The 18,801-nt window shown below is 39.7% G+C and overlaps 1 protein-coding gene across 6 annotated transcripts; it reads left to right on the top strand.

Annotated features, from left to right (window-relative positions):
* Positions 1–238: 238 nt before the first annotated feature.
* On the top strand, positions 239–18,531 carry tfap2a (transcription factor AP-2 alpha). Of its 6 annotated transcripts, XM_043688595.1 has the most exons (9): positions 239–356; positions 4,393–4,491; positions 6,481–6,555; positions 6,853–7,284; positions 9,795–9,846; positions 11,945–12,176; positions 12,875–12,993; positions 15,371–15,512; positions 17,138–18,531. In XM_043688595.1, exons 1-9 carry the CDS (start codon positions 324–326, stop codon positions 17,427–17,429), a joined length of 1,476 nt encoding a protein of 491 aa, XP_043544530.1. In that variant the 5' UTR covers positions 239–323; the 3' UTR covers positions 17,430–18,531. The 6 variants fall into 6 exon arrangements, with proteins under 6 accessions (XP_043544530.1, XP_043544533.1, XP_043544532.1 ...); XM_043688598.1 differs by lacking the exon at positions 4,393–4,491; XM_043688597.1 differs by lacking the exon at positions 6,481–6,555.
* The last annotated feature ends 270 nt before the right edge of the window (positions 18,532–18,801 follow it).

Raw genomic sequence — 18,801 nt, 5'->3', positions numbered from 1 at the left:
GAAGACAAGGAAGCTCCCCCAAATTCACCGAGGTGTGACTCCTTTTTGTCATGAGTAGCCTTTGTTGGTGTTGTTGGTTGTCATTGAGGTCTGGTTGCCGATGGAGCTTCGTGGTACATGGCTGCTGTAAATCCATCAGTGCTGAGACAGGCGATTTTTTTTTTTGAAGCTGCTAGGTGCTGACATTCCTGAGGAGTACGCAGGCGCGGACAGGTGGCACCCAACACTTTATGACCAGGTGAGATGATCCTGGAGAGGTAAAAGGAGAAATTACTCAACAGCTCGCAGATCTTTTGACGACACCACGGACAACTCGAGGCGATATGTCAATACTGGGCAAAATGGGGGACTGGCAGGTATGCGAACTTATCTATTAACTGCACTCCTTTGGCATTATTACAGAAGTCCCAGTAGCTATTGAAAGTTGCAGTCTGTTCCAGCGGTGCCTAATGTTTTATTATGTAGATGCAGCTCATTGATAAAGCCAAGGAATTGGGACAGTTACAATTTGTAAAGCAGTCAATGAATCCAAACTTTCTATCAGTATCTGCATTATGTTTACCTGCATGACGTAACTGATACAAACTCTATAAAGTTTGCGGTTGAAAAAAAAGATTAGATATCCAATTTACGGTACTGCAGGCGAAACTCTTGGTTTAGTTGATTTGTTTGGTTTAGTTGATTTGTTTGAATGGGCCCTGAAAAGGTTAACTCCATAAATACGCCTCAAACCTTTCTGTCTTTTCCCTTTTGCGATTTGAATTAATTTTCCTGTCAGTTTACTATCGCTACGGTGCTCCAGGTCCACATAAAGTAGCAGCCTACTGTAATCATCGCCATGTTACAATTTTTCCTAACTTGGAACCAATCACAATGAGATTAAAAACAAGAAAGATTAGCGTCTTGTTTAACATAGCGATTATATGACTTGTATTGGTCTAACAGTTTCTTAGAACAACACCAATCTTGGGCAAAACAACTATCTGATGAAGGAGCAGCACTCCGAAAGCTAGTGCTTCCAAATAAACCTGTGGACTATAAAATCTTATGTGAATTTTAACTTTGTCCACCCCAGTCCAGCACCGGCTCCTCCACATCATCGTTTTCTCAGGACAGATTAACTGATGTTAAATTTCATATTTTCTTTTACATTTCATTTTTTAACTACTTTTCAGATTGAGGAATGGCAGTTTGTCTGTCAACTGCCTTTTCACAAATACTCACGCTGTTTCAGGTTCATTGGAAATTTTACTTAATAGTCAATAATTTTTACAACGGGATTGAAATAGCAATAGATTTAACTATGTTTAGTGTGTGTGTTAAACTATATTAACTGATAGAGTATCCATTTAAATATATTTCTGTGAAATTTATGTACTATTTGATCCGTACAAAATGTGTAACCTAATCCCATTGTTTCATGTTTCCTAGATTTTCTGAAAGATTGAAAGTAGTCTGAAATAATGTGATATTGCTTGCGGGTTCTGAAGAGTCATGCTCTCTGTATAATTTCCCAAACATTTGAGTGTATTTTCTAAACTGGAGTTATATAAGCTAACTTTGTTAAATAATTTAAAAGTTAGAACAGGTTTGACGTACCTAAAGTTTTGAAATGAGAAGGGATATTCTGTTTTAGCTGACACAAAAAGGTGTGCACCAAAGATTGTGTTTGTTAGATGCTGATTATTAACGCAGGTATTTATCATATTAGAATGTATTGAAATCCATCGTTCTATACAATAAACATAACGACAGCAGCATTCAAACAAAAGTATTTGCTGTACCGTATAACTATTCTCTAGCTTGTTTATGGTTTCTCCCGCAGAACGAAAAAAAAGTCAAAATATCTAAAGCACACGTATGACCAGGTACTACAATGTTGTAGGATAACTGGATCTTAAAAGTCCTCTTCACCTGTGTACCAAGTATGTGAATGCACAAATATCACGTACTTGAACATTGATTTAATAATCGATGCAGACTGCAACAGGTGTTGAAAAGTTATTTTCTTTTTGCCTATTTTGAAAAAGCAAATCGGGCAAATACTTTTTTAAAAATCCGTAAGGAGAAGATATTATTGTGGTTAATGGCATTTCACCTCTCTTCTCACACTTTAACGGAGAGGGCTATATTTATTCTAGTCCACTCTAACAAGACCTTGTGACCAAATGAACAGATGTGAATATTTCCCTCACCACAAAAAAATCGCTGGCATTTTTAAACGAAGTGAACCTTGTTATGGCTGCATGTGTATAGAATTACATTTAATTAAAAGAAGTGCAAATTAGGGAAGGGAGGAGCTGGAATACATTTCACCGGTTTAGGCTGCTCAGAAACTGCTCCACAAAAGCAGAAATAAAATCAGCATTGCATCACTCTTCTGATAAAAAGAGCTTCCACTCGACAGGAGCAAAAATTTTAATTATTCATTGTATTTGCTATAGCGATCGATTAGAAGTTAATTTCATACATTATTCTCAAATGAAATCACTCACTATGTTCTTATACTCCATGAGTCTGTCAGCACAGAAATGAACATTAAATGATTTCTAAACTAACTAGCATCAGTTTACCTGAGATCAGCAACTTATCAGTTGATAAAAAAGAGGGAGACCTAACAAATGTCTATTCCTTAAAGTAATCGAGATTTGTACACAGGTAACATAGAAAAGCTGCAAGTTCTTTGCTTTAAATCAATGATCTTGCAAACTCGTTATCTGTTTTAATACGTTGCTATTTTTAAGAGGTTACATCCCCTTCACAGCTCATGCAAGCAGCTTGTTATGAATAAATACTTCACAGTGGAAAGTGAGCAAATTAGGGGGGAAAAACAAATATTTTTTAAGGTAAAAATGCTGCCGGACTATTAGCGCCATCAAGAAAAAAAAGACATTAGATGCGTGATACTTTAATGTCATTGCATTGATAAATTTTAAAATCCAGGTATAAACAAAATATCTTCGCCCTTTAAGACCAAAGGGTGATTGTGACTCCAGCAATAAAAAATATTTTGAATTTAAATTTCAAAGTGTTCAGCCTTTTGGAGCGAGGTGTTCTGAATCGGTTGATATGTCGGGCCATCTAATTAAAGACAATAGATTCTGATGACATCTTTGTCCTAGAGCTCCACCAAAAATGGTAATGAAGATTAGCTGAAGACGACGCCTAGATCTGGTCACCCAGATTACCTGCGTTGATAGTTACCCTTACACACTTTCTCACCTTGAATGAAAGACTGCGATGCAACCTTCTGTCTCAATTCATAATTCATCGTCAGTTAGGCATATATTATGATAATAGCTTTAATGAAGCGGCTGTGAAGAGGTTTGCAATACGACGTTAGGTCAAAATAGTTTGCTTTTAAATTCCCTGTTCATGCATGAATTGAATAGCTACATAACAAACATGATTTCCACCTCAATGGTACCAAACCAACAGTCTACACGCTTGTTGTTTAAAGCCTCCAAATATCAAAGAAAGGTGAATGCCGAAAGAAGCTCTGGCGCACAAACCTAATATCTCACAGATAAGGAAAGGGACACGGCCACCGAAACAATCTAGTAGTAAAATCATCTGATTATCAATGCAATTCAGGATTACTGAGGTTTTCCACTCTGGTAAGCGTAAACGTGGAAATAACTTGCTGAAGGAATGTTGAAATTGCCCTTACTTTACCCTGAATTTTCCTGGGGAAAGTCAGCAAAAAGCAAGGTTATCGGAACCAGCTCGAAATCGGTTTCACTACATCCATTGTGAAATGGGTTTATTCTAAACTGCTAACTTAGTGAAAGGGCATATGGATGGAAATTGGGTGCTTGATGTGCAGAGGAATATGAAGTTAACAGCTGAATGAAAATATGGGTAATATTTATGTGTTAATAATTATCGCTATGTAATATAATGAAAATGTTAAGAACATTCGCCCTGTAGTTACATAGTAAACGATTGAGTTCGGTGTTTCAGCAAGGTTATTGCCTTCATTGGAAGGCACAATCAGGTAACGACAAAACAGTGCATGATCATTGTGTCTGCTGGGAAAAGAGTTAACCAAAGAAAAAAAGAAAGTCACATCGTATTCTGTGCATTGGTACAATGAAAGGTAAAGGGAGGGTTTAACAAGTAACAGAACAAGTAGCTCCATGTACATTTATTAACTGTTGTCCACCGCCAATGTATTTATGTTGACGTCCATTGCCAGGCGGCAGGGCAAGCTCTCTACCTGTGTCCATTGGAGCAGTAATGTGGTTGAATGAGTGTTTGGCTGGCGTTCATATGCTAATTGGGCTGTTATTAGCGAGTTACTAAAGAGCTGAGAGGGGAACACGATCGACCATTAGAGGGAGATCTCAGAGCACATTCAGAGCGCTAAACCAACACACACTCTCTGTACAGGACTGTCCGCTCTCTGAGACATCCAGTCAGCCACTTTTACACCAATCCATGAGAATGCTGTGGAAATTAGCGGACAATATCAAATATGAGGAGTGTGAGGTAAGCAATTTCATATTAGCTTCAAAAGAATTAAAATGCAGCTTTCAAAGCCCAGCCGAATGAAAAAAAAACAGCTGTGCATCACATCTCATTTAAACCGAATATTGCAAAGTTTTATTTTAAACATTAAGCATGTTTCACAATTAAATATTTTACAGAAAAATGTAGCATGTTAAAACAAATGAAGCACTAAGGCATTCGGCTTAATAATATTGTAAACTAATGCAAACGCCGATTGCAGTGTGCGTACCTCAGCTCTATTGTGTTGCAATAGCTCACGTTTGTAAACAATACAGGAATCGAGAGTTAAGAAACGACGTCCACTAGATTAAGCATGCGAAACGACAAATGTTTAGCCAACCTGGCTGAAAGCTTTCGCATACAAATTCTTAACAGAATCCTTAAAAACGGCCGAACCGCTGGCGATGTTTGTGAGAGTCAAGTCAAAATTAAAACATTAAGTTTGCTGCACTTATTGTCATAGAACGCTGTGGAAAAGTAAAATTTTGATCAAGCGAAGAAAAGGAGTTTACTTTTGTAGTCAATTATCAAGAACTAGTCTAAATTGTATATCGGTCTGCGTTTGTTGCTTAAACGTTCGTAATCCCCAACCCCCACCCAACCCCCTCCCCCCCCAAAAAAACCGCACATGGAAACATTGAAATCTGCACAAAATTGTGTCTTGGTCAAGATGAAAGGTTTTTGTGTTGTTTTTGTGTGGAAATGGCAGAAGGCGTTATAGATGGTTCTGGCTAAAGGCCGTGATTGTGCCCGGATTGAGAAAGTTGATCTAGAGTTTGCGAGGTAATATTTGGGGAGTTGTTTTGAAGTTGTACAGCCAGTCAAACGGGTTTTGTACAGCAGACTAGAAGACAGTTCACACCACGGGCTAAACCAAGCAGCCGTTTAGTTTCACTTTATTTCTTTTTGTTTTGAAAACGCGGCGAGGAAATTAGAAAAAAAAATCCAAGAAAAGTATGAAGAGTCGGCGGGAGCTTCCGGCGGAGTAGGTTAACGATCAGAAGTGAAATCCGTTTGTTTGGAGCCGGTTTCGAGTTGGGTTTAGACAGGAGTTGTTTTTTTAGGATCGCAGTAGGGGAGCAGCTTGCGTAAAAGTGCGTGAAAACGAATGAGGGCTTTGGAGACTCCATAGTGTCTCTGTCGCTCCCTCTGTCTCTTAACTTTTAACCCATTGCACGATGGATCAGACTACTAGTGACCCAGGATCAGGGCAGCAGTCACCTCCGGATAAAGAGCTGAAAAGGAAGAGAGCTGAGAGCGCAGGTAGTCGCTCACCAGCCAGGAAGCGAGTGGCCGCGGACATGCCTTTGGCGTTTGCTGGATTCTCACACGATAACGAGGTGCAAATTCCTTCCCGCATCACTCTCTTTCTCTCTCTTTTTCCTTCCCCTCTTTCTTTCTCTTCTCTCTCTCCCCCCTCTGACTCTCACCATTCCTTCTCCCCTTCCCTCTCTCTCTCTCACTTTCGCATGCCCTCGTTCACTTGAAAATGTTCTCTTCTTCCCTGTGATTCGTCAGAAGCAGCAATGTGTGCCCCTCTATTCTCTCTCTCTCTCTCTCTCTGATTAGATACACTGATTCAACGGACGTCATTTATAACAGACACAGCTTTTAGTTGCTTCCTCGCTTCACGCTCGATTTCCGACCATTCTCCCCTTATTAAGTATTCGTGTAATATTAATAGTCATGAATATCTGCTATTATGTGCTGAGTGAAGCCACGGCTCGTCCTTAGAGGAGGAGAAAGAGAGAGAGAAAAAAAAAGTTTGAAAAATCTACCGACGTGACGCCCTGAAACTAGACACAATTCTGATCATTTTTTTTTGTTTGTGTGTGTTGTTTCCCAATGAAGAAATTGTTCAAGTTCTGATGGATTCGCCTGCCTTCCTCCTGCATGTGACTCCCCGGCGTTGTGATCGTGTTGTAGTTGTATAGTACTGGACTGTTTTTTCCAATTTTCCACCTCTAGGTCTCTCTATTTTTTCCCCCTGACGAACTCAGATCAGACTGCCCGCAGATGTTAGTGCACAGTTTCTCGGCCATGGTGAGTTTCAGTGAGATGACACTAAATTTAAACCGAGCCCCCGCCCCCTCCCCCCCCCCCAAAAAAAACTGATAGCACTTTCGATTTTGAAAATAAAAAAAACCCTAGCCTACCTCTTAAGGAGGATAATATTTTGCTGAATTCTACCCCGTGTGATAATTTACAATGACTAATATCGCCAGTAAAACGTACGCTTACCACCGCCAATGAAAGTGTCATGTCAGTGATGTTTCTTTAAAGAAATAAAATACTTTTTTTTTGTTTTAATGCAACTTTACATGTCTGATTTCGTTGCAGGACCGGCACGACGGCACGAGCAATGGGACTCCACGGTTGCCTCAGTTAGGGACGGTCAGCCAGTCTCCGTATCCGACCGCCCCGCCGCTCTCTCACACTCCCAACACGGACTTCCAGCCACCCTACTTCCCTCCTCCGTACCAGCCCATCTACCCGCAGTCGCAGGACCCCTATTCCCATGTGAACGACCCTTACTCGCTGAACTCGCTGCACCCGCAGCCCCAGCCGCAGCACCCGACCTGGCCTCAGCGGCAGAACCAGGAAGCGGGCATCCTTCACCAGCCCCGCGGGCTGCCCCAACTCGCCGGCCTGGACCCGCGGAGGGAATACCGGCGGCCCGAGGTCCTCCTCCACAGCACCCACGGACTCGAGTCCGGCCTCGGAGATACATTGCCCATCCACAGCATCGCACACGCCATCGAGGATGTACAGGTCGGTTGCCTGCTGTTCTTACGTTATACTGCTGCCTTGAGTTGCAATTAACTGTTTTCGAATTAGGGGAAATTCTCAACTCCTTCCCCAATCGCACCCCCCACCGCTGGCAAAATCTGCTTTCGTGCACCCTGCATCTGCTTAAGATTTTGAAAATAAAATCGACATGTAGGGATATCTGTCGCATTTGGATCTCTTTTTTAAATTGCCAATCAGGCGAAACAACTCTAAATTTATTTCTTTTCCAAATACCCAATATATATCAGCGTTATGTGATAACGTGCATCAAATGAGAACAAATTTGTCGTTTGCGTTGTTAGAAATATAAATTGCATCTTCCCTTAATTAAATCCAGCACTTGCCTTTTAACGCTGTCAATTTCTCTCATTCATATAAACAGTTTGGAATAGAGTAAATCAAATTGTATGGTGCGCTTTATTCAATATTTCAACTTTGATAAAACAGATTTATCCCAATCTGGACTCTGCCAAGAGCTGCAAAATTGAAATAATTAATTTTAAATATATACACAGTGCTGAAGATGTTTTAATTCCTCCCTCCACCCCGCATCTCAACGAGAAAATAAGAAACCGTTTATTAGCTGTGGCGAGTTACAAAGACCTGGTTTCAATGCCTGTGGTCATTGTTGAGTTACAGAAACGAGATTGCAAAATACAAAAGGCATGCGTCCATTTATACTAAATTGTTCGTTTTTCAGCTCCGTGGTGAACTGTGCTTTTGAATTATATTATAATATGAACGGGCTCCTTCAGCAATAATCTGGAATAGTTATTAGTGTGTTATTACTTACCTTGCAAACAAAGGATGCATATTAATGCGGAATGAAAACCATCCGCCCTCTTGGTAGCTGCATTTAAGGCTATGCTCACACCCCCTCCCCAAATGTTACTCTTAATTTCGTTTAAAAAGTGCCGATTTTAAAGCTCTCGTAAAATATTCATAAGCAAGAAACCGTCATGCATTCATTTCCAAACAAATACTCATTATGAATGCTTAGAGCGATTGAAAGCTGTTCAACATTCTACTTAATACCTGCGGCAATACTTCACCGAAATGTGACTGGCTCTTTAACACACACACACACAATCTGCTGTAAACAAGCTTACAAATGCAGCCTTAACTGTATGATATGCGTCCCCACTACTTTAGGAGAATATTTAACAACAAAGGCATAATCTGCTCACAAAAAAGGTGCTACATAGAGAAGAAGGGGAGAGAATAAAAGTCTAAATGGTTCAGTTTGTTTTGGTGCGACTGTGTTTGTGTGATACCGGAATTAAAAAGTCTTTGCCTTAGTAAAGTATTTGGTCGGAGCTTTGTGTTTCTGTGATGTGTGGGGAATCTGCCGATCTGGTTTTAGAATGCAATGATTATTGATGATGATTATTGAAACCTCTTTTAACACTCTGGTGTCAATTGTTCAGATTGTCCAAGTGGTGCCAATTCTGTACGTCTTTGTAGTGTTGCGAGTGGGTGTTAAACGCTTTTAGCCACCATGATCTTGGGGGTGGGGAATCTTATTTTATAATACTTGCATAAAACCATGCAGCCTCCCAGATTAAATTATTTTTCTTAAAAAAAATACAGACCTGATCTTAGTCATGAAAAAAATCAGAACCCCGACAAATTCAGTCACTTTCCGGGTCGTTTTGAATGTATGGTTGATGTGGACAGAGTGCCAACATTAATTTAAGCAGCCGATTCAAAATTAGTTCGACTTAAAATCAAAAATCACTCGGGGCAAGTTGCATGTGAATGGTTGAACCACGTTTTGAGAAGAAAGGATAATGGAAACTCTCCCAATGATGTGATGGGGAACTAGTGCTAGCTTTAGATGCGGAGCATATCATAAATAATAATAAAGAGAAAAATCAAAGCTGCATGAATAATGTTAGATGGGTCGCTGACATTGCAGCGGCGATCTGGAAGTGAGTGTTATTTGTAAATGAACTGATTGTTCTGCAGTGATTGCCAATCGCTCAGTCTCAGTAGAATTCATGTTCACTTGGCGAACATATTCCGACGCTGTGCTGCATGTTGATGTTAAAATGAACAAACTTGCTTCATTTAATAACAAGGAAAAGCTGAGGGTTTTGTTTTACTGTAAAATATCTGCCAGGGGATGGTCATCAGAACGACTTCCCACCCCCTATACAAACACATACATACAAGATACATATTATACAGCCAAGTTATCAAATAAATAAATCTCACAACTTCACTTGTCCCATCAAGCCCAGAAATCCATTCATTAGAACAGGGGGAAGAATAGTGTTTCGCCTTATGCAAATATTGGACAAAGAGCGGGAATTATCATTCCATTATGACAATGTATTGTCATTTTTGTTCAGAAGAATGAACCAGGCTCTGGGTAGATTCTTACAACTTCTGACATGGCTCAGTTTCATGCAGTTCTTGCCATTCTAAATGTCTGCAGTCTTTATTTCCGCAAGTTTACGGTAGTATTCTTTTTCTAAATTCCGTTTCAGCATGTTGATGACCAAGGTATTAACATCCAGGACCATACCGTCATTAAGAAAGGCAAGTTGCTTTATTTAATCTTCTCATCCAACATGTTTGCACAGGCGGTACACAGCTCACCGAATCTTGGCTGTTTTTCTCCAGTTTATTGTGTGCAACATCTCATGTCAAACTAAGAAACAGCCATGATGGGTTGCAGGAGAGTTGTTTCTGTTGTTATTGGTCTTGGGTTTCGCGAGAGGAAAATATCCTGTCTGTACATCTCAGACTCCGAGCGTTGGTGTGGGTTTAAGGAATTCCTTACAGTCGTGCTCCTTTAATGAGCAAAGGAATTAGGGAGGGTATAAATCAAACCAAATGCCTGAACTTGCAGAAGCAATTATACTGTCGATTGGCGTTACATGCTTTTGAGGGTCTGGTTAGTCATGTGCATTTAGACGTGTATTTATTTCTGTGGGACACTGGTTGGGAAATGTGCGTTCTTAACTTAGCCATCCCAAATAGTCTGCTGCTTCCATTGCTAAATTGCTACGCGGTTGTTTTAATTCTGAGGATATCGAAATCGAATTAATGTGGGTACAGATTATGCACTGTAAATGCGTAGTAATTCATAAAACTGCAGCATACGATTAAATGGCTTAAGTTTCATCTTTCTACTTCTCCAGGTTTTGTCACGTCAAATTACATGTGCAAGGGATAAATCTTAAGAGATGCTCTTTCCACGTCGACATGATAATTGGCTCTTTTATTAGTAATCTCAAGAGTTCGTTTAACTCCTATTGTCTCTATTAGCCTCCCCAGAGCTATTAATGTCACAAGTGATCTATCCGGAACTAGAAGCTCGACGTCTTCAAAGATCCAGAGTAGATTTCCAGTGGCATGCAGAGAAAGCCAAACCAGGGCACTTGATTACACTGTAAAGACCCTTTTGTGTGTGTGTAGGGAACACGTGCAGGGCAATATTTATAGGAACCAAGCACAGAGTCTCTTAAGACATATTCTAGACGGCTAACCAGTAATAAAAACGAACAGTTTCTAAATAATTTTGGGGGAATTTAGCCAGTCAGTGGACATGTTACATTGTTTAGGTCTCATAGTGCATTGATAATCAGCTACCCAGATGTTCATTTTAAGCCTAATCGCACTCTCTTCGCTCTGAACAGTTAGAGCTAACCATCGGCAAAAGCCAAGGCTATTTCACGAAAACGTCAGCGTTAATTTTCTGTGAATCACTATCGCGATTCTTTTTAGTTGATTTATTTTCGCAATGAATTGATAAGTTTGGTTTGGAATTTGGCATGTTGATGTTCCACTGTATATAGTATACGTTCGTTCTGTAGTCAAAAGCAGTGCTTATTTTACTCGCGTGTTTAGATGTAGGGTAGAAGAGCTGGTGCAGAATGTAACAGGATCGAATTAGCTTGAGAATAAAACAGAATAACATCCTCCAACACGTCCTATTATTGTAATATTTATTCTATTGGGAAATAAATGCATACAAGTATATATTGTCTGAACAAATAACTAAGTGTGAAAATGAATACAGTACAATGCAAAGGGATGCTGGGAGTTTTAAAGGGTAACTGGAATAGATTAGAATATGTATTTACTCTTGACTTGTAACATAAAGCATCTATTTGCGTTCCATTGAAACACAAATTTTCTATTACACAATGGAAATGATTTCACTATGACATTAACTGACATTGGCATAGACAGTAAAACGCGCAGTTAACAACATAACTTTGGGAAGACCGTCTTTATAATAAAAAAAAGGTGCAATTCGATCTGAATGTCTTATATTTTGCACAAATGATCAGATTTCATTTTATTTTAGTTTTTAAAATGCACAATCTAAAGTCCAATTCAGTGGAGAGGACAGTTTGCAGCAATGTGCGCAGCGATTGCTGCTTATGACGGCCATATATCCTAGTAATGTGACAAAGGCCCCGCTTTATTATCGACTCTTTCATCGAATCTAATCCGAATCGGTCCAATTGAATTGTTTTAATATATCGTGCAGAGGTTGGAATTGTTGAGTTAGCGGGGGCCACAAGTACAGAGAGTTGTAAAGTGGCCATCTATGTTAGCTGATGGACATGGCAGATGTGCGCTTTTCAGGGGATGGCTGTTGATTTGTCTGATGGTTCTGTTTCAGGTCCCATGTCCCTATCTAAGTCTCACAGTGGGGCTGTCACCTCGATCTCACTCAATAAAGACGGGCTCTTTGGCGGGGTTGCGAACCCGAACGAGGTGTTTTGTTCAGTTCCGGGTCGCCTCTCCCTCCTCAGTTCAACATCAAAGTACAAGGTGACGGTGGCGGAAGTGCAGAGACGCCTGTCTCCGCCCGAGTGTCTCAACGCCTCGTTACTGGGAGGAGTGCTTAGGAGGTGAGGGCTACTGGTGCGTTGGACACCCTCCTACACATTTCCGCTTCAGAGATGGATAGGCCAGCACACACACCAATGAAAATTCCTTTTTAATACATCTGATTGTTAAATTATTTTAGTAATGCTACCAATATTTATTTTCACTCTTTGCTAATTGTTTTTGTTCTCTATCTAACCCTTAAAGGGCAATTATCACATTTTAGACAGAGTAGTTAACACTTGCACTGCAGATTGCCATTCTTTTGTATTCTATAAACACATATTCCTTTGGGTTGCCAATATATCAAAGGCACTGAATACAGTAATAAACTAAACATTTTTAAAAATTATACATATATTCTTTACAATTTAAAGTAAAATGCTTTTGGGACAGTCTTAGAAAGGACGTGTTCCTCACAAATTGCCTCACAGTGTGGACGAAAGTAAGACCAAACACAAATGTGAAATCAAATTCATTCAGAATCTAGTAGATTATTCTGAGATTTGGATTGTTAAAGGTGAAAAAAGAAACAGTGAATTTTATTCCATAGCGGAACTACACTCCATTTGAAAATTGCTTCGTAATTCCAAAATGTGCATTTTAAAAATTTCGTTGATTCAAGTCTAGAACAAGAATATTATTAAATATCTGAAAGTAATGTGTAACAGGACGTGCATCCATTTTCAATTTAACCAGGAGCTCCCCTTTTTCTTAATAGGGCGAAATCTAAAAATGGAGGACGGTCTTTAAGAGAAAAATTGGACAAAATTGGATTAAATTTACCGGCAGGCAGGCGCAAAGCTGCTAATGTAACGCTGCTAACCTCACTTGTTGAGGGTAAGTAAACTTTATTGCATTTTTCTCATATCTAAACTGAGGCGAGCTAATAAACGTGGGTTGTTTCCAGTCTGGTACAAGAGCGGGAATTTGTTTTTGTTTGCGAAGCCACGTGCCTTTATGTAACTCACCAGCACCAGCCTTGCCTCGTGTTAACCCATCAATGTGGCACAGAAATAAACAAGTAACTGAACATTGTACTGTCTGAGACCTAGTATATACATCACGCATTGTGCAAGGTTATTAAATATGTAGCCTGGCTTGACCAGACCAGATACAGCCATAAGATGCTTGTTGTGAGCAATGTGGGCAGGTTGTAAGAAAAAAACTTTTTTGTAAAAAAAAGGTGGTTGCATGAATTGATTTAGACATTTGTTTACTAATGACTGAAAAATCTTCCAGTGAGCGAGAAGCTAATGAGAAATCCTAAACCACAGATCTGTTAATTAACATGCTGCTTTCAGGATTGGTGAGTAGTGTAAAAAAAGACTAGTGTAGATCAGGCATCACAGCAAGTTCAGTACATAGGAATCTTCCATCATCTAATTTGCAGAGAAAGAGAGAGAGAGATAATGAACAGATTATGCTAAAACATTATTTTGATTAGCGGAGTGGAGAATACAGTCTCCCCCATCTGATTTATTTCTGTTTTTCATTGGATGCCTTAAGTCTGGTCTAAGAGTGAAATGCGTGGTTGTATCTGTTTGTAATTGATGCTCATTGTGTGCGGAGTAAAGGTTGTAGTGCCGCCAGAACTGTGTTGAGAACGGTCCTGTGTGTCAGGGTCTTGTGGAGAGAGCTTCTTAAAGAAAATCATTACTTTAATCTGATTATGGTTCTGGGTTATAATGAGCCAGGAGTGGATTCACGCGTAGATGGTTTGCTGATAAATGTGTGACCAGTTGGATTTCTAAGGGGGCAGGCTGTTGGACTGTGTCCTGTTGTTATTGTTTATGATCTGTTCGATTTTATGGAAACGAGTTACTGGACTGTGCCTTTGAAGCACTAATTGGCGCATGCGTCCTTCCGGAGCTGGCTAATGGCAGGAAGCCCTGCAGTAAAACCCAACTGGTTCAGGAAATTAAAACCAAAGGCTTTGAAATCAACAAAAAGACAGGGTTCTAGAGAATGATGTATTCTAACCGTTCAAGAGGAACAGACATATTTTTATACATATATATAATTTGTCGTTTGCAAAGAATGCATATCTTTCAAAATGTTCACGTATGCAATACTTATACTTTGCAAAACCATGCCTTTATTGATTATATTGACCAGCTGATTGCTATTATATATAAAAAAGTAGTGAATCGCTCCCAATGCCAGTTCCTTCTGCTGGACTGTATTGAACTGCATGGGCACTTAGTTTGAATCGTGCTCCTTTTAACTGATTTTTTTTTGTTATTTTTCTGCCTGGTCAATGAACTGTTTCTATTCTCTTTGGTCGCTGCGGTTGATCTCCAAACCGTTCTTTTATTTAAATAATCGGAACAAGTTCAAATATATCCACACAACTCTTTTTTACAAAGTGTTGTCCAAAGCCAGTCTAGGTCTTGGGAACCATTCCGATATAATGTTTCCTTATAATGTTTATGAGCCAACATGTGAGAGATTGCAAACGGCCATTGCAGTACTGTATTACCACAACATGCTTTGGTATTTAGTTGCTTTGGGGTTTACAGAACATAGGCTTAAGTGCAAGAGGATGTTGTAGAGACATGGCTTGGACTGGTACTGAAGGCATGACAACAAAAGAGATATTGTCAACTTATTTGATATTCTATCCAGTTCACTGCTTAGCTCCTCGTAATGTCGTTAAATGACTCACTGGAGCTTTCCGATTTTTTTTATTGCATGCTTCAAATATTTAGTTTGTGACAAATGGTACTATGAGAGTTCCAGCAGGGTACTTTTGAACTATTTCTTCCATTATGATGACTGAAAGAAACCCGGAGTGCAGCATGCGGATGTTAGTTATCCTGTAATACAATCTAAATATTTAAAGAGACATTACCATTTTTTTGCTGCTGGGCAGTACCATGAGAAAAGTGATCGTTTTGAACAAACCTGCAAACAATATGGCTTGCTACCTACCTTATCTCAGTCATGTCATTAAATTTAATCGACTTAATAAATAGCCCCAACCAAATTTCAATAATGCAAGTAAAAAGGCAGCCATCTTTTATACGGCTATAAAATGGGTTTGAGCCACTTAAAATGTAATATGTCCAACAATTCTATTAAACATTTTGAGAACGGTTGCTGGCATTAGCTCGCTTGTTAAATCAATTTAACATTATCAAAACCAAATGCGTTTGAAAAAAAATATAAAACCCCTACCTCCATTTTGAACATTGCTCTTCATTCCCCTGCCCAGGTGAAGCTGTGCACCTTGCCCGAGATTTTGGTTATGTTTGCGAAACAGAATTCCCAGCCAAAGCAATAGCTGAATATGTCAACCGGCAACATTCCGACCCGAGTGAACAAGTGACACGAAAAAACATGTTACTTGCAACAAAGTAAGTCTTTTTTTAAATTGAAAACTTTAGCTGAGTTCTTTTCCCCCATGTGGATTTTGCTCTGCTGTTAATTGCTGGCACATGGTGTGCGGGAACAATTCAGAATTGAACAAGGTGAATATCCTAACAGTGACTATTTGTTTTCTGACAAGTGCTTAGAAATAAGTGATAGATGGTAGAAGTTTTAGCTGCGAAATCTAAAACAGTGGTCGATGTCAGCCCAAACCAGGCCCTCACACCTGGTGTATACTTGTATTATCAGTATTAATTGTATGATCCGCTGCTGTCAAAAGCAGCGCCGCCTCAGTTGGGGTCCAGTGTTTTCACTGTCAGAGGATTGAAACCACTGTCATTTTGTGAGGTCACACATCACAGAGAATTACTTAAGCCATAATATTTTGCCGGCAGTTAATAAACATTATTTAGCAGTGGGTTGTAGCCGAACTGCTTGGATGAAAAGGCATGTGTGAAAAGTAAATTATCTGCGACGAAATGTTGAAGGTTTTGTTTTCTCTTTCCCAGTGTTGTTTTCTAGCCTTTAATTAAGAATTTGAAATGTCACCGAAGGGCATTGTGGTGCAGAAGTGTTGGGAGGTTGGTGCTGCAATTTGTACAGAAGGCTGCACGCCCACTGAAATAAGCATTCCTTCAGAAGATACAGCACAAAACACCTAGAAATAGGGTTTACATAATTCTGGCAAATTACAAAACAGACTTAGTCTTTCTTTATAATAAAATTTCAAACATAACTAGATTCACACACTGTACTACCCTCAAAGCTACACACATGTGCACACACGTCTGGTATTAGCTCGGTTTGTATACTCCAAATATGTGATGATTTCACCCTCATTATACTGATCTTTCTTAAGAGTGGCGTGTTGTTGAGCACTTTTGGACATTACCCCTCTATTCGATTTTCCAATTTGGCTTTAATGAATCAAATTGCTGTGTTTATATTATTTTGGGTGGGGTACTCCCAACATATCAGCAACCTGCATGGGAGACAAAGATTACTTCTGACTCTGCAGCTCTGTGAATAACTTGATTGTCACACAATTGCATTCTGGTATGAACATTTTAAACTGGGAGTTGAGCTTTGGTGTACTGGGGTCTTGTAACAGAATAGTGGACATAATATTAAATGGCGTGCTGTTTTGTTGCAAGCGTGAAAGTTAGATTTGGGAAGAGGGATGTTGATAAACATGGCCACCACTTGTACTTTCCTTGCGCAATTGTGTGTTTCCAGATAACATTTATATCGGGCTATTGAAGTGAAACTTTGTCGTCATGAATGTCATTTTCGTGCAGAACAATAGCCTACGGTCCATTCATTTAAATGGAACAGGCATTATCCAAAACTTGGTTTAGACATAACGTTAAAAAATTGTCCATTTCAATTCGGAACAGAAAATGTATGTACAAGGCATTGACGCATGATCAAGGTGAAGCACTTGTTAATTTGTACCTGTGCCATGTTTATCCGAGTGGAAGAGCGGAACTTTTCCGGAAGTTAACTTGAATGCAGTTTAAAAGGACAATTTGCGAATAAAAGCTTGCCGTCCAATCTCCCCCGGAGATGTGCAGTATCTTAAACATTACAACTTGTTCTCTTAATTTTACAGACAAATCTGCAAAGAGTTTACAGACTTGCTGACTCAGGACCGATCTCCTTTGGGGAATTCTCGGCCAGCCCCGATCCTGGAGCCTGGCATTCAGAGTTGCCTCACTCACTTCAGCCTCATCACACACGGCTTCGGGAGCCCGGCTCTCTGCGCCGCCATCACCGCCTTGCAGAACTATCTCACCGAAGCACTCAAAGCCATGGACAAAATGTACATGAACAATACTCCCAACAACCACACGGGCGAAAACCCCAGTAAAAGCGGAGACAAGGACGAGAAGCACAGAAAGTAATGGGATAGTTTAAAAACACGTACAATTTCGTAAAAAATAAATAAAATAAATAAAAGTTGTCATATAGATGTGACTGTTTCTCCCTCAACCTGGAACCCGGAGCCTTAGCGAACAGTGCAGGCGATGAAGAATTTTGAACTGCTTTTGAAATGACACGAAAAAAAGTTTCTGAACTTTTTACCAAGTTAAAACTTCATCCGACTGCCTCCTGATTGACATAACCCCCCGTTGTTTATCTCTGTTAAGGTTGTAGTCACAATCATTTAAGGAAGGTAACGAGGACACATTTTATCAGTATTGTGAATAAACCTGCACAGTTCCTCTGTCATAATCATCGTTGTAGAGAAAAAAAAGTCCTCTAAGGTAACGGTCAACTTGAACATTTATTGCAACTTGCAGTCCGCGGTATAACAAGGGAAACAGTGTTCATGTATGTATATATTTATTTATGTGTAATTTAATGGGAATTGTAAATATGGTGCGTCTGTTTAAGCCTTTATTTTATTTAACTGGTGATATCGTTTACCTCCTGTTAGTGGGTTTTATTCCTCATCAACCACAGTAGTTCTTTCCGTGATTTTTATGGTACTTATTTAGAAAGGTATTGGGTAAACTCTGGGATACACATTTTAGCCCTCTGTAGCATGTCGTGGCGATAAGCAGTTGAACAAAATCCAAGGGGTTGGTGGGGGGGGGGGGGGGGGGGGTCTGAGTTTTATACAAGCATCGAAATTAGTTTATAATACCACAGAAGTCCGAATTTTAAAAAAAAGTTAAGATCTTAAATGAAAGAAGCATCTGCGATGCGTTTTTTTGTGTTTTAAAATACCCCACGTGTTGTGACAAAGGAATTACCTGACACCATGTCCCCTTCCCTCCTGACAGAATCACAGCAATAAACTGATATTGTCTATAGAACGGTTTAGTATTTTATTGTTGAACTGACAGCATTTGGGACGACCTGATACCTTGTATGTCCGCTGGCCAAATTGGAAGCAGTTTTTAGCTGTATTATATAGAGTTGTGTTGGCAATAGTTTACATGCCTGTCGATGTATCATAGTCCTTTGTTACCCAGATAAATAAATATTTGATACGCTTTATGTCGATTTTTTTTTATTCAGTAGCTGTCTTTGCCCAGGCGTATTTTAACTTGGCAGTCTTTTCCTCCAGCCCTTCAGTATGCTTTTGCAGTAATTGGGTTTAACTCTCCCTTGACAATTGCTCCCCTGCAATAAGCAGCTGAACCCATTGTTTCCCTCAAGTATAATAAAAAATCTTGAACTTTCAAGTTAGAGTTGAGCAGGCTCGCTCTGGTAGGTTATTGAGTCATACTCAAAATAAATGATAAACCAGGCTGGGGCGGGGTGTGT

The sequence above is a fragment of the Chiloscyllium plagiosum genome, chromosome 4 (assembly GCF_004010195.1).
Source record: "Chiloscyllium plagiosum isolate BGI_BamShark_2017 chromosome 4, ASM401019v2, whole genome shotgun sequence".
Taxonomy (NCBI): Eukaryota; Metazoa; Chordata; class Chondrichthyes; order Orectolobiformes; family Hemiscylliidae; genus Chiloscyllium; species Chiloscyllium plagiosum.
Note: the sequence above shows the minus strand (reverse complement) of the source record. Positions and strands in the feature narration are given on the sequence as shown.